Raw genomic sequence first — 25,009 nt, 5'->3', positions numbered from 1 at the left:
TCGTTTTTCCATCCATCTTCGCATAATAATAACAAAAAATAAAAAATCAATTTTACACCAATGGTCAACATCGAACTACTTACCAAAGCATGTATTGATTCAAAGGATATTCGTACCTGTATACTCGGTCCCATGGTCCTCTTTCTTTGAGAGAGGAACGGCAGGTTTTTGGTAGGTTCTGGCAGGTTTCTCGAAGAAAAGCGGTAATTTCAAACAGAAGAACGCAGGCCACCATTCTAAGAGCCCTAGGGCATTCTGATCCGATGGTTTGACCAGGTACTCGTATACTGGCTGGAAATTAAATTTTACATAAGAAGGTTTCTTTATAAAAGTGTTTTGTTTAAACAGTATGTGATACCTTACCCTCATCAAGAAAGTCTTCCTCTTCGTCTTGCTGAAGCAATTCTTTCTGACCTTCGGGATCGGCCACGAGATTTGACACTGCCTCGATGTGTTTTTTATCTTCTATCAACATCTCTTCCAGTCTGTTTCCTATAGCCTGGAAAATAATAAGTGTTAGGCAAAGAGTTTATGTACGAGACTATATCAAGAACTTTACATACCTCAGCCCATTGATAGAACAGCTTTGCGGCTAAGCGTTGCCTTTTTAGTTGTGGACTTGAAGAGGCTGGAAGACAAATTAAATTCGTACCATAATATTCAGTGTTGAGGATTTTTATTGATTTAGGTAGTTATTAAGAAACTTTACAAACCTGTACTTTTAGCTACAGTCGATTTGAGCCAGTAAGGCCATTGACCTTTATTGCAGTTATGTACCAAGTGTGCACATTCTAGGAGTATTGCTGCTCTTGCCACTACTACTGTATGAGGCTGTAAAAAATGTGTCAAAATTCAATAGTTCAGATCCGCCCCAAGAAATTCCTTATTATAGAAATTTATTCTATGGCTAGAGGAAGACCTTCCAGTATGATGCATTTAAAAAAAAAAACAAAAATCTTATCTTGGAAGAAAAATAGTTACCTACAGAGATATCTCCCTAACCATAGACTTCACTGTATATTATTTTCCACAGTTTTATGAAGCGGTATATCTCGTGAGAATTAAAAATAAACCTCAATGGTATGCAACCCCTTTGACGTGAGGTATCTAGGTAATTCGCGCAGGTTATAAATAAGTGGTAATAATTTACCAAATCCAAGAGTGCGGCCATGAAAAGCGCGTCAGGCGTAGCTCCGGGCTGTGTCGCGTCCAATATGAGGCTGAAACGAGCGAGGCCCGCGTACAGCGGCGCGGCGGCTACCAATCTACGTCGCTTGAGTACCACCACTTCTGATTCCCCGCCTGAATAGCCTTCTGCGGAGCCTCGGCGAGACATATCTACAAATATTTAAATCAACTGTTACAGACAGAATGGATTTCCACTAAAACGCTCTGTCCCTTGCGGTGATTTACCTAATCCTACACATCTCCACTTATCTCGTCTTCGCTTTTGTGGAAACCAACCCTTAGACTTTCTTTTTATCATGTTGGTATAGATCCCTAAAAGGGGTAACATAACCCTAATTGACTAACTTTTAATTTATTAATTTGAAAATAAGGGCACATTATCGCAATCCCTTCCAACAACCCGCATTGGAGCAATAAGTAGTAAAGCAGGTTCTCTACTGTAAAAGGCCGTGTGACTTGTGATGTTTAAACTTACAACCGCCGGGTCTGTCGTCTTCGATACTCCCATCTCTTTTCTTCCCCATCTTCCTTAAGCCGAATCTGTTCAGTCTATCTTCTACTCTCTTTCTCGCTCTGCGACAAAAACTTGGTGTAAAATTGCAATCTTCTCAACTAAATTATTAGCTAACAAGATGTATATTATGGGCAATAAATCTGCCAGTACAGTATACAATTTTATTTTAAAGCCTAAAGTCCTTTTGATGTCAAATCTTTGTTTAACTATTGTTTCCGAGGGTTATTCCGGCTCTGCAAACAGCAGATGACCTATCGAAGTGGGTTCTGCCTGGAGGTCTGATGCACAGATATACTTAAGTTTATTTTATGCGTCAGCCTACCACTTAATCTCATCTTATCAGGTTATGCAAACATTTGCAGATTTATGATTATCCGTACCTGTTAAGAGTGTATCCAACCCTTCGTTTGACATGCACGGGTCTGCTAGTATGAAGCGGCGGCGCGTTCGGCGGTCGCGCGAGAGACACCATACTACCAGATATTGGCAGGGACTCGCCCGACCCGCCGCCATTACGAAGCAATGATGGCGATTGACTTGATTGTGGACGTTGACGAAACCAATTCACTGTGGGGATAAGATTAAGAACAACTTGAATTTTATTTTAAGTAGAGGTAGAGATGTTTATTTGTAGGGAGTGGAACATTAAGTGGAATAGGTTGGTTGTATTTTTATCATGCTGTAGTATATTAGACATCTACTTGTCGAGATTACACAGTTCCTGGCTTAAAGACTGCATCGTACTTTTAGGTCTGTAAAAATATTATTCATCCACATCTTGCACACTTGCTTGCAATATCAAGATACTTACCGATCCCACTAATATGGAACTTGGACTGTATAGACTTGGAGTGGCCTTGGGACTTGTGGTGCGGCGTGATGTCAGCTGACGGTATAGTGCGCTCGGATTGTCTAGGAGTCAGCTGATAGCGTCGCGTCCTCACTGACAGAGGGGACTGACTGGCCGATTCCTCACCCCCGTCTGTGTCTAGTAAACTCTGAAATATTTTAAGGATTGTTCAGAATCGGTTTCGTGTCTTAGCGTGCAAATGCTAGTAGGTACTCTAGGTCCGCACAAACGGTAATGGCAGCAAATGTAAAACTGCGATTGGCGATAAAATCTAATGAATTTTTTTAAATTGTTTTATAAAATGAGTACAAAAGTATTTATTTTTGGATTTGCTGACATTAAGTTCGTAAGAAGCTTGAGCGAGCATTTGGTACAAGCCTCTGAGGGTACAAGCGTATAATGTTCAAAATAAGTTGGGATGGTTTAATGGAGTGTGCAAATAATAAACTACAGCAAGTGAACTACCTAATTGGAATATATTTTCGGTATTTTGTTAGTGACTTTAGTGTTTACATTTGAGTGTAGCTCCACAATTTGCTAATGAAAAGGCTATCCGTACGCCGCGATAAAAGTATACGTTATGTGCACACATTATCTTTGGTGTATAGTAACATAATCTGTTATTGTATTGGGTGTTTACTAAGAATTTGTTACTATTATATAATTTCACTTACTTTTAACAGATCTTGCTGGCCCGCAGCGACTAAGTGTGTCAAGTATCCAAACCGACCATCGCCTTTTGTTCTACCTTTTGGTGATCCACTGAACTGCAGATTGTCCACAAGGGTAAAACAAGATTAAAGCCTGACCAGAAATATAAAAGTCCTATCGTGGTTGGATTTTTAATGTGCAAGTGTGTGTTCAGCGAGGGTTTTTATACTTTTGGTCTAGCTTTACTTATATTGGGACTATAAATAAACTTACATGGGCTCCGGTCGACGAAGTGCTTCTTTTTTTTAAGGTAAACTTCTTGTTATTGTTAGATTTTTCATCGACCACGCAACCAGAGTCCGCACCTGTGTCTGACCCACGGTCTTCTTCAACGTATCGAGGGATATGTCTGTAGAACACAGTAAAAGTGGTAGAAACATTCAATGATTCGGTTGTTATTTTGTCTGTGGATAAGAACTGAATGTGGCATCATAGGGTTGGAGGAAGATACAAACGTGAAAACGTGACTAAATCTTCCACCCGTCTGCCGGGGAGTTAAGTCACCAATAATTGTTTCTCTTAGACGACTGACACATACAGGCATCAATGTTGACACTTAGTATTGCATACTAAAAATATAAGGACTAAAAAAATGCTTGAACAGCAATATATTTCGATTTATATGCTTCACCTGTGAAGCGCGTATATGTGAAACTGTGTGTGACGTAAGTTTTGGTTATGCAAGCGGTAACAAATATTAAGTGTCTATAGCCCCTTAGTCAATAATCCTGACACCAGCAGGGTTGATGATTGGTCATTGCTCTCACAACAAACACAAGAGTAGAAATTTCTTTAGCTAGACTACTGGGTTCTGGCCAAGGACACAAAAGAGTGGACGTGGTCAGATCGATCTAAAAATGTAATCTAATCACGGATATAGGAGGGGTGCGGTGAGGTAGCACAGATAGGTTCGGGATGGAATGTCAGTTCTACACATTGTATTATTGTTTATTTACTCTATGCCAAAGGGATTAAAAAGTTTAAAATACAAACCTGATAACTCTAGTAGTTTGCATGTTAGAGTCCCTATTTGGACTGTCGGGCTTTTCAGCGGTGTCCATCAGGGCGCTTAGAGCTACCACTCTGAACTCACTACCGTGGGCTTCTCGTACGTAGCTTAGTAGAAGACGGACTTCCATATATAATGCCTGGGGAAAAAAACCAATTATAACATAAGCTCACTACTGTATTCCCAATTGGGCTAGTCAGAGGTACATCCAACCTAAGGTGAACTAAGTACATATTCTGTCTGTTAATCCCAAAGAACAGTAAGATCAATTTTGCCTTGATCTATCCAAACAACTTTACACTCTTATTCTCAAGTTCATTGTAAAAAAAACTGAAGTTTATTGTGAAGTACTACATACAAACAACAAATACATATCTGCCACATTTACCGAATTATCGAGCATCTTCAATTCCTTATGCATGAGGGCGAATCTGGTGACAAGTACTCTGAACACGGACTCAATGATGAATGTTTCTATGGCTTTGTTTATGTTCGGCCCTGTTCCTTGCCCGAAGTTCGACGCATATCCCTGTTGCAAGTGACTCATGTCGGGATATTTGGCGCAGTTACGTTTCTGTTGATCTGTGAAAAGAACCAGATTGTGCCGGCATTATTGTGTTCATAGATTTATATATGATAAAAATATCTCACTTAAAACAACTGAAATCTGTTTATGAGCTAATGCACGGAGCTAATTGCGAAATTGTTATAATCAACAGTCCATCAGTACTTTGAATTATCATCTTCATATCTATCTCTCTCTCAAAATAACTTTTCCTATGTAATTACAACAATCAATTACTTACTCATAGGCGAAACCGTAGGCTCAGCACAGAATCCGATGGTAGCGTGCAAGTTGTCCAACACCTCTCTGATGGGGGCAAACTTAGTCATTTCGCGCAGGCGCACTGTAAACTTGGGTATCGAAGCAGAGCGGAGGGCGCGGAGGGAGTTCCTCGCTTGTACTCGCAGGCATTCCGCTTGCGGGCCGCGGAGGGCCGACGTGCAACCGTGCGAACAGCCTAGAGTACGAAGTAGCCTAGGAAAGAGGACATACAATTTAGGCCGGTCTCACATTGGATGCGTTTTCGTACGGATTCTACTCGTGTGAGTAAGTACAAACAATACGAGCACCATTTCAAACCCAGTCTACGCGCTCCCACAGTATATTGAAGGTTGGAGTTGTTTCTAAGTGTTCGTTCGTGCACACATGAGTCTGATGCATACACGAATCGTGTCTAACGTGTGGCCGAAAACCGAACTGACGAACACTTCGCCTTCGTCCTTCTTCGTGTTCATCAGTTCGGCTTTAGTAACAAAAATAAAAACAAAAAATCACTATATGTAGTAATTTGTAGGATATATTATGACATTTGAAAGAGAGGTCGATCTGTTTTTGCAAACCCCGTAATTTAAATAAGGGAGCTTTGTGCACATGGACTGTTTTAGGTAATGTACTCACCTCAGTATAATGTGCATAATCATATAATAAGGACAATCTATATTCTCTTCCTCTTTAGCTTTTTCCCTTGCACTGTCACCGCCGTCTACGTTAGTGGAGTCCTGACTATGTGTGCATGGTATACCAGAGTCTCTTTCCTGAAAAATAACTAAGTACATTGGACAACGAAGAGTAAGAGATGAATTTGATACTTTACAGATGACATGAATTGGACGGCATTCAAGGTAGATGTGCCTTGATGAAAATACGCCAATTAATTTGTAAAAAGAACGGCCGTGCTAGGATTGAGACTACAATACAATATAGATTTTGAAATTAGACTATATCCCAAAGAACTGTTCTGCATTGAAATGCTTTGCTTCTGGCAGAAAGGCGGAACGTATCGACATTTCCGTGGTCCACCGCCAGCGTGCACCACCGAAGCAGCACAAAAGTGCCGTAGTAGTTAATATTATTAAGTATTTGCCCACCTTATATCCAAAATCTACAGGGTCGACGGCTCCCGGATGAAGTTCGTCAGTTTTGTCGCTCTGCCAGTTCTTATGAACGCCTATCTCCATCAATGTATCGACTAGATTCAACATTACTTCCATCACGCGAAGTGTAATGTAGAAACTGTCCATTGTTGATGCCGAATATACGGCCTGGAATAAAAAAAAAACGTATATATCATCGTCTTCTCCACCTGGCATCAATGCTGTTCCGAGGTGCTGGCCAGTCCTTGAATGACTGTCTATATGATATCTATCAATACCAAAAGTGCTTGCAATTTCTATCATCTGACTATCTACATCTCGATGATACAAATATTCTACATCTAGAATATTTGAATATTTGTATCATCTAACTGCGTTATTTGGTTGAAAAATGGAGGCAAAATACAAGCTATCTTACCTTAAGAACCACCTGGAAATTGATATCACCCTCCTTAGTGATATAGTGCAATGACCCAGGAGCTTCCTGTATTTCTTCTACCACATATGTGATGTTGGAGTCTGTTTGCGACCGGGTGAGACTAGGCTTGCGTTCTGGTGTGGGTATATGCTGAGAACCTTGCATGCTCACCGAGTCTATTTGGGATTCCATTGAGCCCTTGAAGTGGAAATGTTTTATATTGTAATAGTTTGTAGCAAAAAACAACTTAAGCGATTCTTGACTGAGGCCATGATAACCCTCGGTGTGATCAGCATTTAGGAAAATGTCGGGTAACATTTAAATGACGTTCGCTCTTCGAACCTCATTTTTCTAGGATGTTTGGATGATGATCTACGGTAATTTATATTTACTTATAACTCTGTTAGACAGTAGAGGATAGGAGGGACAAATTTCGTATTTTGCTTACTGGTCCAGTTTTAGATAGATAATCCGGCGACGGCGTAGGGGTGTGCTCAGTGACGGTTATAATGGGATTCTTCTTTTTTTGCACAATTGATGGCATAGCATAAGAGGGCCCGTGAGCACGTTCCGTCTTCATCTCTCCGATATATCTGAAAACGTGACCATTTGAATGCTATGCCAAACACAGTGTAAATGTCAATTCGGTTGTTGGAATACCAGGGGACGGCAACGACAAACTACTACAGAATATCACAATTTTTGTTACAACGGATTTTTTTATGAATGTGTTTTACATTGTATTCGAATTTACGTTGCCTTCCCCATTTCCTTGCTTAAGAAATTGTGTTAGTATTTACATAATTAAGTCTGTGTATAGTTGTACGCATGCTATAATATGTATTGAACTAATACCTGACACTTGTGATATAATGCTGTCATGCTATAGTTTTTATAATGATATTGTTTATCGAAGAAATAATTAATGAAGCAAGGGACATTTTGTTGCATGTGTGCGGAATTATGTAATCGATACCATCTGCTTATTCAAATCATAATACGAGTTTAGTTAGTGCTCACTTTTTGAAGAACAAAATGTTAGCCTTACTTCTGTAAATAATCTGCTTTAGATCAATAGTTAGTTAAGTATACAAGTTGTTTATGTATTACATCGTGTATGGTACAATTTTGCGTGAAGCAAACCAAAATTTTCTTTATATGCACATAATCGGTTTTAGATGCTTAGCGGAGATACTTTGCTCTAACTACAAATTAGTTTCAGACGTACTTAGTTACGAGTGTCATGTCAAGTTAGCGTAGACTGAGCAACAATCACTTTGATAAAATATTTTAGTTTATCAGTTTATCTTTACTTTCAGATTATCAAAGTGAGTGTTAGAATGCAGTAGCAAGTTGAACAGCTCATATACTATATACGTGTCAATATAATTATGCTCTAAGCGTGACTGAAGTGTATAGATAGATAAGTATATGCGATAGATTTATGTTTAGTAATTAGTGCCAAATTACGAAAGTCTATCAGGATTCTTGCAAACTCATGACTAAAAGTGTAAGTGTGGCTTCGAATATAATTTTAAAACGGTTTGTTAAAGTTTTCCAATACTGAAGTTTGGAGGAATCCTGTTGGAAAGTAGATTAAATGTACTATATTATACGGTGTACTGTTATAATATAAGTAGGTTATATGTTGGCGCATCTGCCGAGCTACGCTTGCATCTAAGTTACTATTCGTCTACCATCTGATGATACCTTTATACCAAACTTACCCATTATACGCTAGCTCATCGATCAAACAGCTATCGACCGTACGTCCCATACAATAGTGTTTGGGTTTAAGCATTATTAAAACGGGAGAAAGAGAAAAATACAATTTTTAACAGGAAATATTATGGAGATAGTGAAGGAAAGTAAACCATGCTGTGCCAATTGGAAAAATAAGTATCAATTTTGAAAGTGTAGTCAAAAACTAAAAATACTCGCTAAATAAATATTAACTATGTCTCCAGTCTTTAAATTACTAGTTGATAGATTTTACACCATATCTTACATTTTATAAATAGCCTAATCTAATAGCTGTTAAATTTTACTGTAGTTGTCCATACAGATCTAATTGAAAATAATATAAAATTTAAAATTATTTGAAAAGTAAATATGAGAAAAATGAAAAGCAAATTTAATAGAAGTGAATCTTACCTTAGACTTGGCATACTTTTCCCTTTAATTAAGTTGCAGGTGAGATAATCTCCCGTAAGTCGTGGAGCCAATGCCGGAAAGTTGCTTCCTAGCGCAGAATTAGGCCTATCATCTGTATTGTCAAGACTTCTGTGGTATTCCTGAAACGATATGTCATCAACATTAATCCGCGCAATTATTTTATATGTTAGGAGTTCCTTGTTCATTATACAAAACGTCCCATCCCGTTATTTTGCAAGAAGAGTATACTGTAGTATTGTATGCTGTAGTAGGTATTGTATACTTACAGAAATCATCCTCACCGCTGTATGAAAACTAAACTTATGGTCATCTTGCCCTATTTTTTCCAAAGCTTTCTCCGATTTGGAAAGTAGCTTAGTTTCCACAAACGCTTTTAAATCTGACATCTTCATCTTGCGTTTTACTTTCTCGCTCGCTCGCCTAAGCATTACTGGTTCCTCTTCCATTTTAGGAGATGGTGGAAAAGGGATTTCTGTTATTGGGGATATATCTTTAGGCTCAGGCACTTCCATGAAGTTCTTCAAAGAATCTCTCTCTTTCATTTCCGGACTTTGATAGATGGAAACTTCGATTTTTGGTATCGGCAAAGAGTTGCTACGTTTTCGCGGCTGAGTTTGTTTTGAGATGTCGTCGCATATGTCTCTCAACCTGTAAGAAACATTTTAATTCAATTACAAATCATTGAAATATCGAGTCGTAAAACGTGAAGCATGGTGATTTTATTACCTGTTATACAAGTAATGGAGAGCCCAATATACACCTTCCTCTTGCCACGTTGATGTAAATAAACATCGTAATGTCGCGACGTCTAAAAACGTCGCCGCTGATACCTGAAATTGGTCGGTCAGTAAAAAACATCGTGTCTATTTCTATTACTGCGACAAATGTCCATAAAAATGAAATGAGGCATAATAATAGGGTGATAATTTTAAAGAAGTATTTACGTTAGCTTGTTTCGCAGATGGAGCCTTGTCTGCAGAAGTAGGCGTGCCTTTAGCTTGCGGGCCCACTCCACCGCTATCCGAAAGTGATTCTTTGTCAGAAGAGCTGAAAAATTAAACATTCTGTAATAACTGGGCAAGTTCCATTACTCCTCAGAGTTAATAAACCTGACGTTTTACCTCATTTTAGTAACCTGTGGTAGAGGTTTAATACCAGGGAGGCTTTTGCCAGCCTCAGGTTTCCTCAGTTGGAACAGACTAGGATCAGCAGCATATACCGTATAAGCTTCTTTTACTGATCCTCCCATATTTTGTTCAGACGGCAGACGGTAGATAAACTGAAATACAATTATGTTAACATTAAAAAAAAAGGTTCTAGTTTGTACTTAAATATCGTGAAAATGTTACATACCACATGTTCCTCTTCTGTACTGGAACTTTCTTCAGGAATAGTTTCTGGAAATATGGTGTCTTTAGGAGAAGATACTGGCCATGGTTCATCCTCAGTACTGGCTTGTTTCGAAGCCACTTCCGATTGCGAAGCCGACACATTTTGACTTGGTGGACTACCACCATTTACAGTGCCTTCCTCTTTAGAAAATTTCCCTTCAATTTAATGAAAAACATTTATAAGTACTTGGTAATACTACAAGATATGACATAGATGAAAGATAATGAAGTATGTAGCATGCCTTAATATAAAATAAGTAATATTATTATATACATAATATTATCAACTCGCAAGAGAGAGCATGAGGATAGTATGTACGTATATAATACCATACTTTATTACGGTAGGAAGAAAAGTTTCTTGGCAAGGAACTTCACTTACTTCCCAGAAATACATCGCTATGTTGTGGTCTTTTACTATATTTCCCACCTAGAGGCCTGGGCTTGGGTTTCACATGGGTGGTGAAACATGGGGCTTCAGGGTGTCGGAACTCCCACAACGCTTGCCACATCTTCAGCCCATTCTCCAAGCGGTAGTTGTTTGTGAAGTCCGACTCTTTTAAGTGGTGCGATATTGGCGCGAAGAGGAAGACAAACAACTGTGGAAGATTCGAAAAATCCTCAGTTTAGTTCCAGGAGAAATGTCTAGAAAAAGTAGCTGTTATTTGCCTAGCAGAAAACTTTCACACACTATATTTAATTTATGATGATGGTACTGGCATCATAGCTTTTGCATTAATTATGGGTAATGTGGTACTGTTTTGTATTAAAAAAAAAACTTGTAGGCTAGATTGTAATATCCATTATTGTCACTATGATCCTCATAAGTCTGTTTCAGAAAATTCATGACTATTGTATTTGAAGTTGTATAATATGAAGTATATGATATAAGTATTTGTAATGCTTCATTTAACATACATACATACATAAACTCACGCCTATTTCCCACCGATGTAAGCAGAGACTATAGAATTCCATTTGCTTCGATCCTGACACACTTGTCTTGCTTCCTCCACATTCACCAATCGCTTCATACATGCACACAGGTTCTTTTCTAAGGACATCTCCAATTGGTCAATGTAAGTCCTTCTAGGGCTTCCTCTGCCAGCCCTACCATCAACTATATGCTTCATTTAAATAAAAAGAAAATACTTACAGTCATAGCTGATATTGAGAACAGGTAGTGGAATGGATTGGAATACAATATTCCATTCTCATAATCATTGTCGGCACATTCATCTGAGGCATCCAGGATAATCCAGTGAAGTGTGTAGAGGAGTTTTGTCTCTACATTGCCCAGAGATTGCATGTTGTCTTTCACCCTGAAAATATAATAATAAACAAGCATTTTATTTTGATAAAAACATTTTGAGTATTGTTTCCATGCTGGTTAGAGAAAAATTTAAAAATGGATTTTTATCTGCCTAGGCATGTTGTAAAACCGACACAGACAGCACTGAGAGATTGTATTTTTATAACATGTTGGATCACTATTTAGGTGATCTATACAATCATAGAGCTTTCTGCCCAAGGTGGCTTATAGAAATCATTAGTATATCATTATTATTATGAAAGTATTTACCTGTTGTGCAGCAGGGCAGCTAAGGCATGCATAACATGTGGGAAAGCTGCTTGTATAAGTCGCCATCGTGGAATAGCTTCAATAGCTTCCGATAGACTGATCGAGAGGCCGAAGCGAAGGTTCTGCACTAGGACTTTTTCGAACGACTAGAAAAGAGGCCGACTATTTTAGGAACTGACAAAAATGAAAAATGTGCTTTAGTAAAAGTTTGAGACTAACTTATTTTGTATTAACTAATCTTTTTTAACATGAAAATTAAACACAGTAGGTTATGTATTAAAAACTCACCTTGCAGGCTTCTTTCAGCTCCTACGCGGCGAGCATGAAAAAGGGGTGACTACTTTAACACATTCTTATTTATTACACAATTGAAACTGAAACAGAAACTTCGAAGTAGTCGGAATAGTAAATTATTAAGTTTGTAAACAAATCCGTTTTCAAAATTTTGACACTTTTGACAGTGACAGTAACTTGCTTGATCAATAATTTGTGAAATGGCAACTTTTTAAGATGAAAACGGAAATGAAAGACTTTCCAGAATCAAATGAAGTTAAATTTTGTATTATTATCAAATTAATTTAATTTTAGTTAGTAGGAAGTCAGTTTTAAACTAAGTTATTTAATTTATGTCACTGATAAAAATATTTCGCTAAGATATAATCAATTGATTGGTTACTGACCTCGTATATTAGAGTCGAGTAAAGGAACGTCAAAGCGCGCGAATATATAAATACAACTTTTTAAGTTTATTTTAGGTTGTTTTTTGTCATACAGCGTTTTTGTAGAGTAGATACCTAAGTAATTTAAGACCAGTTTACTTGAAAACTCTGATAAATAAGTTGCCGGCTATCTCAAACACATCCACCAATTCACAGTGGAGAAGCGTGTACCAGTGTGGTGCAGTATGCTCCATATCCTCTCCGGTTGAAGGGGAGGCCTATGCTCATCAGAGGGACATAGGTATAAGGTGATTTAATTTCATAACAATAAAATAACATAACAATCATGAAACTACTGTTACCTACTTAGGTAGCTTAAAAATATAACTCAAGTATTCAGTCGTACAGTCATGAGCAATATCATATACCCACTTTATAACCCTGTCAATATCATATACATATTAGTAGTCGTGACCTTACGTAGGTGTTTGCATTTTTTTAATCATTATTTCGTAACTTTTCGTACAGCATTTCGCCGGCTAATGTTTTTATCATGACTCATGCATGAGTCTACCTAAACATTTATTTAGGTAAAGCGTAGGTTTACGTTTACGTATTCATGCAGGTATTTTAGTTTCGAATGAGGGATTTTCCAGGTTATGGTCCTCAAAAATAATATAGATGGCGCTGTCGGGATTTAACGTAATAATTACCCATTTTCTCATTACTCGGGTAGGTACATTAATTATTAATATACAATGTAATGGCAAACAGAAGCATTATAAAAATAATTGTTGCTTGATATTTGGATCACATTATGTACAGAATTATGTTGCTACATACCTAAATTGCTTCTCTTTATTTTGATCAGAATAATAATGGGTGGAAAATGTAATTGTGCCTAGGTGTAATAAAAAGGGTCATCATTTATGCCCAAGAAATAAAGATAAAAGATGCATAAGGTTGAACGAAGGCTTTTTTTTTTGACGTGACTTATTGTAGATTTGCCGCAGATGGCATTAACTACTTGGCCGGACAAATGGGGAGCGCTGAAGGCTCTCACCCGGTACAACGTTTAAGACGACAGGCCTGAGGGTGCCCAGTTGGGCGCGAACCTCGGCTCAGGGCGTCGTCTGAGAGGAAAAATATTTGAAAGAATTAATCGACCTTAGCGGGTCGATAGCGATAAGCGCTGAATGAGGGAAATCGTCGACCACGCCGGCGGGGTCGGTATCGGGGACCTGAAGTGTTTGGTGTCGCGAGCTGATTGGCTGCCTAATGAACGAAGGCAAATCTTTACATCGCTACCAATGTTAAGGGGAGGCTTCCCCCTTTGTTTTCGTAGAACGTAGCCTGGAAAGTCCCTTATTAACCTAGAAGGACTCGTGCCTACTACCTACCTACCCTATACCTACCTACCCACCTACTATACAGGGTGTTAGTGACATCGTAACGAAAACTTTGAAGGATGATTTAGGCCATGATTCTGAGTTGATATCAAGTGGAATTTTCCGTCGCAAAAGTTTGGAATGGAAAATAATTTAAGAAAACACAAAAATTTTCATGAATTTTCCGACAGGAAATTCCACTTAATATCAACTCAGAATCATGGTCTGAATCATCCCCCTCAGTATTCGTTACGGTGTCACTAACACCCATACCTACTTGTATGGCTACCTGTATGTACTGGTACGGGGTGTAATTGACATCGTAACGAATACTGAGGGGACTGATTTAGCTCATTATTCTGAGTTAATATCAAGTGGAATTTTTGATCGCAAAAGTATAGAATTGAAAATAATTAAAAAAATAATTAAAAAAATCATGAATTTTGCGACGGAAAATTCCACTTGATTTTAACTTAGAATCATGGTCTGAATCATCCCCCTCAGTATTCGTTACGATGTCACTAACACCCAGTATACCTACTACTACCATTATGGTACTCCATGGTATACCTTATTACAAATATTTACCGTTAACAGGGTCTTTGAATGTCCAAGAGATTTTATCATGTTTTCAAAAGAAATAAACCTATAAAATCTATTTCCGTACGAAACGTTTCATTTGTCCTCGGCGGGTTGGCAACGTACCTATTGTCGGTCTATACGAGTATGTTTGGACCGTCGCACCTATAGTTAGAATCGTAAGTTAACCTGATCTTTACGTTTGATTTGCTTATATTTACTGAATAGAGTTATCTAGACTTCAAACAGACGAAGAAGAAAGAGTCCCAATTATCTATCGTATTTGATACGTATAAGACAATTCTTAATCTTTTATCGTTGCCTACTTATATGGTATTAAGGCCATATCTCAAAGGGCCAGAGCTTTCTGCATCTCAAGATGAACTAAACCCCCACCTCACCGAGCTTTCTGTTAGACCAACGAGATAGGTGGCCAGTGTTAGTGGAAACTGCACTTAAGCACTTAAATGAATAAATGATTGGTGCAAGTCAGGTACCGGGGATTAAACTGGCGCTCCCCGTTTGACAAGCAAGCCGATGTACCACAGTGACTTAAATTCCGAACCCCATAGTATATCTATTGTGTCTGGAAATCTAGGTCACAGGAGGAAACCATATGCGGTAAATATACTTAAGTCATGTAAACAAAGTGGATAAATACCTAATTGGTTACTTGACAGTTTTCGGATAAGTATTAAAAAGAAATACAATTGCTTATTTACTTCTTAACAAATATTTTAAACTTCGTGCGAAAACGCATTCTTATTTTGTAAAAATGAAATATTTAAAAATGATCTTAATGAAAAAATGCTATTGGATAATTATCGTTAAATGATAAACTACCATATCCGATATACAGGTATGATATTTTATTGTTACAACTGTCAAAAAGCCAATTATAGCCGCGTTATTTCTAGATTTATTATAAATAGTATATAAGATAGATAAATGACCATGATTTACATATAAAGCACGATACTTACGTGATGCCCTGGAGCTCGTTGGCAGAACTGCACGTAGCATAATGAAAACACAAATAAATGGATTATGTACAAACAGTCATTATACATAGTAACAGGCATACTAAGTATCTTCAGCAGTCGTCGTATAATTCAGCTTCGTAGAACTTCTAATGGTTAAGCTTTACAAAGACACAAAGTCCACACTAAGTTACATTGAAATAGTACAACCCCTTTTCACGTATAGGCACCGCTTAAATGCTTTCCCAAAATGACGGTAATATTGATACCTACGCATGTGTCTTATGTGATTTATTCAGAACAATAATGTCTGAATAATGGTGAAGGAAAACGTTGTGATGAAACCCATATTCCCGAGAAATGCGTTTCGGAGATATGTGATTGGCAGGTCCCTTTGCGGATTGGAAGATCAAAATATGCCAAAATCTTCAGGTTAGGTAAGCGGACCTTGTGAAAAACGGGATAACTGTAGAGTTGATGAGTAATGTTTGATCTGGGGTTTTTGAGAACTGTCCAAAAACACTTGATGGAGGGAGAAAACAATATGTACAAAAAGCAAACGACATAACCCACACTTAACCATTTAGTAATGCTGACACTTAAAAGAACGGCAAAAAAGAGTATAAAAATAAATAAGATAAAGAAATTATCGGCACTATTGTGCTTTTCTGATGATTAATAAATAAATGTAAAATAAGAAGAAACAAATACTCTTTTTTGCCAGGTTTTATTTGTATTCCACATACCATGCACGCTGCATCGTGGACTTTTCCGAGTCGTGGTCGTACGAAGGGGGTGGTCTGCCTCCATAGGAAAATTTGCACGGGAATAGGAACCACCTCGTCCGTATTTGGGTCATCTTCACAGAGATTCTTCACCTTCATCCTGGAAAGTTTTTAAGGAGGAACTAGAAAGTGGAAATGTTTATTAAGTTCGTGAGGAAAATGGTAGAAAATTTTGCTAGCTAATGATAGTATTATAGTGAACAGTTGACTCGATGTAACCGTAATCAGGGTCAAGATAAACCCAAAAACCAAGAAAATTCAAGGTTTTAATATAATAATACTGGTTGTTACTGTTGTTAGTACTACTTCTTCATTTAGTTCTACTTCTCGGTTTCTTTAACGGGCAGGGAAGAACATACTGGAACACTTCCAAATAATAAAAGCGACTAAGGTGGAGTAAGAAAAATAAAAAAAAATATGGAACCATAGATACGTTCATCACTGTTTCATATCTTATTATATCGTAGAAAATATATTAAGAAACAAATAATATTGTATTCTTTGCCAATTTCAATTTATTAAAGAAAGAGAGCTAAGCCGACCTACAAACTACATTTCCATCCGAAAAACTACTAGACTACGTGTAGAAATAAGAACCCATACTTAAATAAAAACCAACCCAAATCTAATACAATATTTATAAGTAAGTAACTAGAAAACTTTTAGAGAACTGTCACGTAATAAGGCGGTGACATATATCGCAAAATAATTAAAATCTAAGTACTTACTCATAAGAATTATAGACGCAAGAAGCTGAAGAGGGCACTTGACTTCATGGTACTGAATTTAAAAGATTCTAGAACACTGTTTACATTTCAGGGGTGGTAAACCGGTATCTGGAAATGAAAGTGCGGTGGTCGTATAGAGACGAGTCACTGGAGGGAGGCTCCGTCGAGAGTGAGCCTTGCGCACTCGTAGAGAGGAGACAGTAGGGGTGGCGAGTAGGCAATACTTACTTATATTATAAATGATTTAAGTTTTTATATATTAGAAAAAAAATATGATTTTGGAATAATATTTTAAGTAATTACTTAGTGAATATTCTGGTTTCGATAAATATAGAGGCAGGTTTTATGCTTCTTATAAGTACCGTATTTTTCAATTATTACATTTCAGTCTATAGTAAATGGAAAGTTATAGCTCTTTAATGCATTAGCTAATGATAATAAAACCTTACTAATGTAAGGTTTCGTTAAAATAACATTAAATTTTGATTTTGCACCTAAGTTGTCAAACTGATAGCCCTGGAGGGTTCGCATTGATCTGTGCGCGCAGCCCGAGTCGCAGAGAGGCAGCCTCCCATTGCTATGGCAACGGCAGTATGGTGGCTTGTTTTGCAAATGGAAATCAGGTCATTCCTACAAAGGTTTCCATAGCTGAAGACATAGATTCCTCTTTAATACTTTTAGATTGATAATGCTCAAGTTCTTTAAAATCAGGAAATGTTAATAGCAACTAATATTTAAAACGATTTCGTTTTAAGTTCCTGTTATGTTCTTATACTTACTTAGAGGGTTTTTTTTTGACGTGACTTATTGTAGATTTGCCGCAGATGGCATTAACTACTTAGCCGGAATAGAGGGAATCTACCTCTATGGTTTCTTTGGTAAACCGCACTTACGTAGATATAGGTAACGACTATAACCTTCGCTATGGGAATAAAAACCGAACAATTAGCACTTGTTAAACCTAAACAGTGGTAATTTGACACGGTACAATTAACTTGTAATTTAGCCCCATGTTGAATTAGCGAGATTGCCTGTAGATATCGGCGTTGACACATCGTGGGCAATTTACTTTGTAAATAGAGTGCGGGGTGCGCCACCACTGACATAAACAGTTGCTTTATAGATTGTATTGTTCCCCGTGCGACCTTTGTTTAATGTCACAAATAAGGCTTAGCTAGGAAAGTTCCATCTACCTTGTATATAGCTAAACTTACTGGAGCAATGTTGGCTTAAAGATGAAGTAGACTCCCGTACCACTGCCTCCGGGAAAACTTAGGCTGGAAATATTGATAGTATGGATTTTATAAACGTGTTTTTTCGTAGTAATTAAGTTGAGTAGTCAAGTAACATACTTAGATAAACATAAACAGACTTATACTTCCCACTGCTGGGCGCAGGCCTCCCCTCGACCAACCGGAACATACGCTCTCTCCATTGCGGATAGTTCCGTAAAAGAAACACATTCTGGCCGTCTATGTCTAGCTTTCTGGCATAAAAATACCAAAAAGATGGGATTTCATTACTTACATAAAACCTTCTTAAAACCCCAAATAAAACATTTAGCTAAGTAGTATTTAACTAATAAGTTTTCATTCAGTTTAACTGGTTAGTATAAACACCAAGCAATATTTAAAAAGTAAAATTTGAAAAGTCAATCAGAAAATTCTCCATAATGTCAAACAAGACAAACAGTGTGTTCGATCTCGAGCTGTTGTTTTTATTTTTCGACCTTTACTTTTAAGTAAATCTGAATAAAGTATACTTACTAATAATCTATTGTTATAAATAATACCTACTACAATGCCGTCTCTCGACGAGAGTGACACTTATGATGCAGGACGAGTTGCCGCCTTGTTAGGAGTCCACCTCGTTAGTCAAATCTTAGACGAAGCTGTCATTATAGCAAACGCTGCTCAGGCTATCGGTAAATAAAGGTTTCTCTTCTTGGTCTCTTCTGAATCTTAATAATCTAGAAATAAAGGGTTCAAGGGGTCCTTTAAGTACCTAGGTATTAAGTTGCCTCTAGCCAATTAGGCCGATAAAGCTTAAGTTTCAGAATATTGCTTCAGAAGTATCTTTACAGACAAGAGAAGTATATTAAAAATAAATGTTCACACACAGTATTTGTAATTTGCTATCGTTATTTTTACAAGAATACCGTATTGTTTTTGGCGTTTATAACATAGTTTTCTTTAAGCTCACACCACAGTCAAAGCCGGGAAACGGGAAAAACGTCCGCTTTCACAGTGCGCTTGTCTCCGGATTTTGACTCAAGCAAGCATTATTATTCGTTCAATAAGAATTTCATGATTTATTTGACTTTGTAGACTGGCCTCGGAACTCGGTATTGTCAATTTTCAAAAACTACATGAGAGTTGGTAAAGTTGCAGCGCCCTCTTCAGAGCTTTTTGACGTAGCACAGAGTGATAAGGAAATTGTGATTGAAAATAAGGAACACGAGACTCTTGCCACATCAACACCACATAAGGGTTTGTTCTTTTTTTATAAAACTAAAGCTCAGGCAGCATAAACCTTTTGAGATATTTGATACCTACGCAACGCGGACGCAATCTGAAGTTTACAGTTTTTGAACTTAGCTATTTTATGAACTTGTAAGGTTTATTAAAATATTTTGACTTTCTATCATTAATATTTAATCGCAGATGATGCAATGAAACTAAAACTTGAAAATAGTATTATAGGCCAAGGTGACGAAGAAATCGATACGGTAAGTTTAAATATTAAATATATCTTTTTTTAATATGTTATGTAAGTACATTTATTTTTCGTACAATTTATGATTTCAGAGTCAGAATGAACTAAGCACATCTACTTCAATGTTTATTAATAATTTATTCGATATGAGTGAAGTTGAAAATGAAGTTTCTTGTGAAGAAGTAACAGCCGCTGTAGAAGTTACTGAAATTGTAAATAATGACACATCAATGATGTCCATCATGGACGAATTATTTCACATTGCTTTTGATATAGCATCTGGTCATGATGATGACGAAGTACAAGCGAAAGAAAACTGTAAAAGCGCAGAGGAGTCATGCTATTCGTTCTTAGAAGATGCGTATGATGATGACAGTCAAGATGTAGCGTTTTATATTGATAATAGTGAAATGCCTCCCGTCAATGATTCTAAAGGATTAGAGTGTGGAGACATGCCATGCAACTTTGCTAAGGTGTTAATAAACTTTAGAAAGATTATACTTAAATGGTAACATGAAGAGATTCAGAATGATCTTGTTTTATTTCAGCTAATAAGTCTGCAATTAAATGAAGAGGAGAAACTAGAGAAGAGTAACGTTGCTCGCTTTGAAAATGCTTATTTATCTCTAAATCGTAAGTATACCAACATTAACCATCTATTTGTAGAAGATTTTATTGACATAACATCTTATAAACAAATATACTCAGGCTAAGGAGTTTTTCTAAACTAGCGTCCGAACCATGTTATAGATACATATATACATTGTGTTATGTAGATAGAATAAGTTCGTTCTCTCAAATTAAAATGTTACAGCTGTTCAAATTAGGTGTTGTACAGTGTCGTTACACGCCGTCACTTGTGACAAGATGCACTGCGGTCACTTTTGTAGAGTTGAGTTGTCTATTTGTCATACTATGTCTATACTAAACGCTACTTACTTAATTTGCAACGTTTACTAGGCGATTATGATCAATGTTCTGATGATGGAGATCCAATACTTCAAGATCCGAAAGGGTTGTTGATGCAAGACGTGGAGTTGCTCACCGCATCGACTTCTGATGAAAATCTTTCTTCTCGTCGTGCATCGGAGGTGACTATTATTTTAGTTATTTATCTAATCACCCATAAATTGATACCTAAGTTAAGAAAGATTTTAACCGGGCCTATTTTTGAATTCTTTATAAGTAACTTTATTTTTTTCAATGATCATTTCAATGTCCTGATACAATGATGACTTTACTAGTTTGAAAATAAACGATAAAAATGTGTATTTTTGTGGGGTTTTATGTGATTTCTTTTTACACCGTGAACTCTCTTCTCATCTACTAGAACGCAAGAAAGCAGCTGGCAGCAGTATCAGGTGTGTCAGGAGTGAGTGGGTCGCGCAAGAGTCGCGGCAGTCTGGTGAGCCGGTGTCGTTCCCAGGGCGCGCGGCTGCTGGCCTGTCTGCGAGGGTGGTGGAGGCGCAAGACTCCGGGGAAGCGGAAGGCAAGGCAATCTCGCGGTTTTGTTTTTTATTGTTTTTACTAACACAGTTGGCTCGGCCATTATAGACGGCGATACGGCTCTATACTCATCACGTTGGTCTAACAGAAAGCTCGGTGAGGGGTGGGTAATTAGTTCATGTTGCGATGGATGTACTTACCTTTGACTACCAATTTGGATATAGCGATGAGCTTATATGTTATGTTTATAAATTGTATGACTAGCGGAGATCTGGTGACATCATCGATATTTTTTCTGGCCATAATAGTAACAACAAGACGGTGGAAATTCTCTCTAAATTATAGGTGTGTGAAGTATGTGATACTTAGCGGCGATTTAACATAAAATTAATTAGGTTAAAACATTAAGCGCCACAAGTATGGCGTAATTTATTACGATTATTTCACGCTCTTATAAATGTTATTTGCTAAATACAATAATACGGAAGGTCGTGGTAGAAGGATAATATCATATATAAGTTACCGAGTTTAAGGGTAGTATTAATAAAGTAATCTCAGGTTTGAGACTGCCCTCAAGATCATGTCAATGTGACAGTTCTTATATAAAAACAGGGACTTGAACATGATCTTGAGGGCAGTATCAGCTGAGATTGGTTAATTAATACTACCCTAAATAATTTGTGAACAATAGACATGGACAAAGTTGCCCCGCCTCGGCACGATATAGAGCTGGTTTTTACAACTCTGTATTTGAGGTTTGAATTTGATGTACTTATGTCATGTTTCCAGGAAGGAAGAGCTCAGGGATCCATTCGAGGAATGTGCCCGTTGTCCCCCGACGCCCGCCGCCGCGCCGCCAGTCTACTGGACTCCCGGCAGATGTACGCCTCCGGCGTCCCACACTCCGTCGTCTGGAAGTTCAACACTGTCAACGAGGCTCTCGTCAACTCCTCACGATGGAAAGAGTACACCTTCGAAGGAAAGCCCGAGAACTGCGGCGAATATTGACACGCTTCTCTCCTCGGTGGCCCTGAAACTCTATGAAATGTGATAACTTTCGTTAAATAAATCTATTTATTTGTGAAGTTAATGCTTTTAATTTAGGTAACATTTCTGTTTGTTCCCCATTGCATTTGAAAAAGAATGTCTCCTTCCTCATTTATCATCGTTACAATAGTTGATAAATGCGACGAAACGATGATAAATGATATATGAGGCGTCTGTGATGAGGAATGATAATCAGTGATAGTAAGTAAAATGTTTAATTTTCATAAGAAACAAAAATATTAGTACAAAAACCCACAAAACCAACTCCTCTGTCTGTGGGAGTGGAGTTATGTTTTAATATACTTGTAATTAACTTATAGCTAAGAAATATTTTGCATAATATGTTTACTTAAATAAAGATTTACTCAATTTTTTATATATTGAAACTGAATTAGGTCACCTCCAGATCTGTCTTTGTGCTATTGTGTTATCATCACCTTGTGCGGGTTCTACCCAAAATCCGACCATTACAGCTGCCAAAAATAAATTGCTTTAAAACAATCATTATGGGTCAAAACAAAATGTTATCCAGATGTAAATAGCGAGGTGAAAAAAGTATCGTGCTTGTAAAAGGGGAGGTGGAGGAGACATAAGGGGAGGCAAATTCAAATTCAAATAATTTTATTGCTATGCTATAAGTTTTGGGCATTTGCCCAGCAGTGGAAAGATTACAGATGGGAAGCGCTGTTTCCTTATCAAATGGTAGCGTTGGACGGTAACGAAAATCTATTATGAATTCCAAGCGTCCGAACAAAAATATGAGTTTGTCATCCTCTAAATATGTATGTACAGTCATGAGCAATATCATGTACCCACTTTAGAACCCTGTTGCACTATCATATTTGACATTTAATGAGACTTACGGTTTAATTTGTCAAAAAAGTTAATGTGACATGGTATCAATTGTATTACATATTAGTACTCGTGACCGTACACATCAACTGTTTGTTAGATTCGAGGCAGAGATTTGGAATAATATGCTTGAACGCCTGCACCTGCACGACCGTAGAAATACAGATTTTAGTTTATTTTAGAATCGCTATTTCAGTAACCGTTATTTCAGTTGAAGATATTTGTAGTAAACAGCGCCATTGATCACTCAACGGATAATTTACTGCTTATGAAATGCTTAGTCATCTTCAGTCATTTCGCATCTCTGGACCACGGGCAAAAAGGGAACTCTAGTCATAAATATATTGACAGATTACCCTTGTGATTGTCACTATCGGATCCACAGGGGTGGCTAAAAGCATTTGGGTGCACCTCTGGTCAATCTCAAATGATTACTTAACCTATTTTGTTAGTCAAGTCATTATCTCCCTAGTATTATCAAGTTTTTCAGTGTCCGCTTACCTAACCTGAAGATTTCACAGGTCCGGTTTCTTACAGAAGCGACTGCCTGCCTCACCTTCCAGTCCGCGAAAGGAAAACCAGCCAACAGGTTAGATCACATACCTCCGAAAATGCATTTCTCGGGAATGTAGTGCGTTTCTTCACGATGTTTTCCTTCACCGGTGAGCACGTGATAAGTAATCATTTATGATCCAAACAGAGGTAAATTCGAAAAAAATTTCGACAATCATTGGTTTAGGCCAGTGCTGGATTGAACCTACGACCTCAAAGTGAGAGGCAAGCGTTCTACAAACTGGGCTATCACACAGCTTCATTTTATTAGTCAAGTCCCAAACCAAAATTATGAATCTACCTTTGGCGATGGTACTACGAACGGTGAAGAATTTGACTCTAAAGAATATTTTCTTATCTATTTATGCCGTTGGTGGAATGCCAGAATGAATTAAGGAATTACTTACAGATAGATTTTGTCATCTGTGGTATAAAATTAGTTGCTATTATAATAATAATGATGACCTGATGTTCCACATTGTTCTTGTTAGGCGTTTGTCAGTTTACAAATTAATTCGTAGATAACGAAACGTAGACGTAAACGTAAGTTTTTTTAATAAGTCTAGTTAGGCAGCCAAATTACTAAATTGTATAATAATGTTTTGTTATTCTTTTTTTAAAAAAAAGGTCTAGGGCCCTGTGCCGAAGTTTTTTCTTCGGCTAGGTATACAGGTTGTGAGAAGCTGCAGTAGTTTTAGGCGGTTGAAACGTTCGTTATGTAAAAAATAACGCCTACTAACTATGTTACCTGCTGAATAAAGATATTTTTGAATTTTGAATTTGAATACCGTGTTGGTGCTGCTTTTACGATGTGAAAGCCGTCAGTGCTACACACGGCGAACATTCCCAAAACGCTGCAGCGCCATGTTAGTCCCAACAGTCTTCTGAGAGAATTGTCGTACTAGAAACGCGGAGCTCTGAAGGGCTTTTTGATATAAGTAGTTAATTGCTCCACAGATTATACGTGCAAAAGTTTGACTTTAAAAAAGTGATAAAAGATGTACTAAGGAACAGTAAGGTGCTAAAATATGCGTACTTAGCATCAACAGTAATCATCAGTGCCAACCTAATAAGGCTATTAACACAACCGCGATTCCTTTTTTTACGCTCAATCATTCATGTCCAACACATCAGTACAATGCGTTATTATAGAAAACATACAAATTAAATTCCTCAGTCAGTCAAGCATACAAAACTAGGTTTTTGCTATGATTTCGCTTGTTATACCTACGTAATATTATGTATCAGCTCCGCCTACGAACAGGCAGACACCTTGGTTGCACGACATAGATCCGATCGAAATAGTTTCGCGTAAATGTAGATTTACCAGCTTCGACTTCAGAAACAATTGGCATATCTCACTTTATGTTATTTTCAAGGATGCTTAATAACAGTTGTATTGCATTCATTTATATTTTACTCATACTGTTGAATGTAATAAGTACGTAACATAAACAACCTTATGGTCGTAAGGCCTAAATATAGATGCCTTTTAAAATCCA

The 25,009-nt window shown here is 37.5% G+C and overlaps 2 protein-coding genes across 3 annotated transcripts in view; one reads left to right on the top strand and one right to left on the bottom strand.

Annotated features, from left to right (window-relative positions):
• The window catches only part of LOC126370028 (protein unc-80 homolog), a 45,811-nt gene extending 29,545 nt beyond the window's left edge, over positions 1–16,266 (bottom strand). Inside the window, exons 1-29 of the mRNA XM_050014655.1 lie at positions 16,129–16,266; positions 15,386–15,412; positions 12,065–12,085; positions 11,777–11,922; positions 11,351–11,516; positions 10,577–10,793; positions 10,157–10,350; positions 9,925–10,082; positions 9,748–9,850; positions 9,530–9,633; positions 9,070–9,451; positions 8,783–8,922; positions 7,077–7,221; positions 6,629–6,826; positions 6,205–6,378; positions 5,735–5,871; positions 5,079–5,311; positions 4,661–4,854; positions 4,257–4,411; positions 3,477–3,612; positions 3,227–3,319; positions 2,514–2,700; positions 2,083–2,269; positions 1,664–1,761; positions 1,151–1,338; positions 714–831; positions 564–628; positions 364–499; positions 117–291 (exon numbers count right to left, since the gene is read on the bottom strand). Coding sequence (XP_049870612.1) covers positions 117–291; positions 364–499; positions 564–628; positions 714–831; positions 1,151–1,338; positions 1,664–1,761; positions 2,083–2,269; positions 2,514–2,700; positions 3,227–3,319; positions 3,477–3,612; positions 4,257–4,411; positions 4,661–4,854; positions 5,079–5,311; positions 5,735–5,871; positions 6,205–6,378; positions 6,629–6,826; positions 7,077–7,221; positions 8,783–8,922; positions 9,070–9,451; positions 9,530–9,633; positions 9,748–9,850; positions 9,925–10,082; positions 10,157–10,350; positions 10,577–10,793; positions 11,351–11,516; positions 11,777–11,922; positions 12,065–12,085; positions 15,386–15,412; positions 16,129–16,266 — 4,415 coding nt within the window. The remainder of the gene's footprint in view (positions 1–116; positions 292–363; positions 500–563; positions 629–713; positions 832–1,150; positions 1,339–1,663; positions 1,762–2,082; positions 2,270–2,513; positions 2,701–3,226; positions 3,320–3,476; positions 3,613–4,256; positions 4,412–4,660; positions 4,855–5,078; positions 5,312–5,734; positions 5,872–6,204; positions 6,379–6,628; positions 6,827–7,076; positions 7,222–8,782; positions 8,923–9,069; positions 9,452–9,529; positions 9,634–9,747; positions 9,851–9,924; positions 10,083–10,156; positions 10,351–10,576; positions 10,794–11,350; positions 11,517–11,776; positions 11,923–12,064; positions 12,086–15,385; positions 15,413–16,128) is intronic.
• Positions 14,563–22,081, top strand: LOC126370091 (uncharacterized). 2 transcript variants are annotated; one of them, XM_050014813.1, is made up of 7 exons: positions 14,563–14,581; positions 19,559–19,623; positions 19,703–20,083; positions 20,159–20,243; positions 20,571–20,701; positions 20,941–21,099; positions 21,846–22,081. In XM_050014813.1, the coding sequence occupies exons 2-7, from the start codon at positions 19,567–19,569 to the stop codon at positions 22,062–22,064; spliced, it is 1,032 nt and encodes a 343-aa protein (XP_049870770.1). In that variant the 5' UTR covers positions 14,563–14,581; positions 19,559–19,566; the 3' UTR covers positions 22,065–22,081. The 2 variants fall into 2 exon arrangements, with proteins under 2 accessions (XP_049870770.1, XP_049870768.1); XM_050014811.1 differs by lacking the exon at positions 14,563–14,581 and adding an exon at positions 19,234–19,384.
• The last annotated feature ends 2,928 nt before the right edge of the window (positions 22,082–25,009 follow it).

The sequence above is a fragment of the Pectinophora gossypiella genome, chromosome 10 (genome assembly GCF_024362695.1).
Source record: "Pectinophora gossypiella chromosome 10, ilPecGoss1.1, whole genome shotgun sequence".
Taxonomy (NCBI): Eukaryota; Metazoa; Arthropoda; class Insecta; order Lepidoptera; family Gelechiidae; genus Pectinophora; species Pectinophora gossypiella.
The sequence above is the reverse complement of the archived record's forward strand: the minus strand, read 5'-3'. Positions and strand labels throughout refer to the sequence as shown.

What these genes read in the sequence shown, in the direction of transcription:
- LOC126370091 (XM_050014811.1), top strand. Translation starts at nt 19,264, where the DNA reads ATGAGAGTTGGTAAAGTTGCAGCGCCCTCTTCAGAGCTTTTTGACGTA. An exon ending in CACATCAACACCACATAAGG is followed by an intron (nt 19,385 to 19,558) that starts GTTTGTTCTTTT and finishes ATTTAATCGCAG; the next exon opens with ATGATGCAATGAAACTAAAA. An exon ending in GTGACGAAGAAATCGATACG is followed by an intron (nt 19,624 to 19,702) that starts GTAAGTTTAAAT and finishes TTATGATTTCAG; the next exon opens with AGTCAGAATGAACTAAGCAC.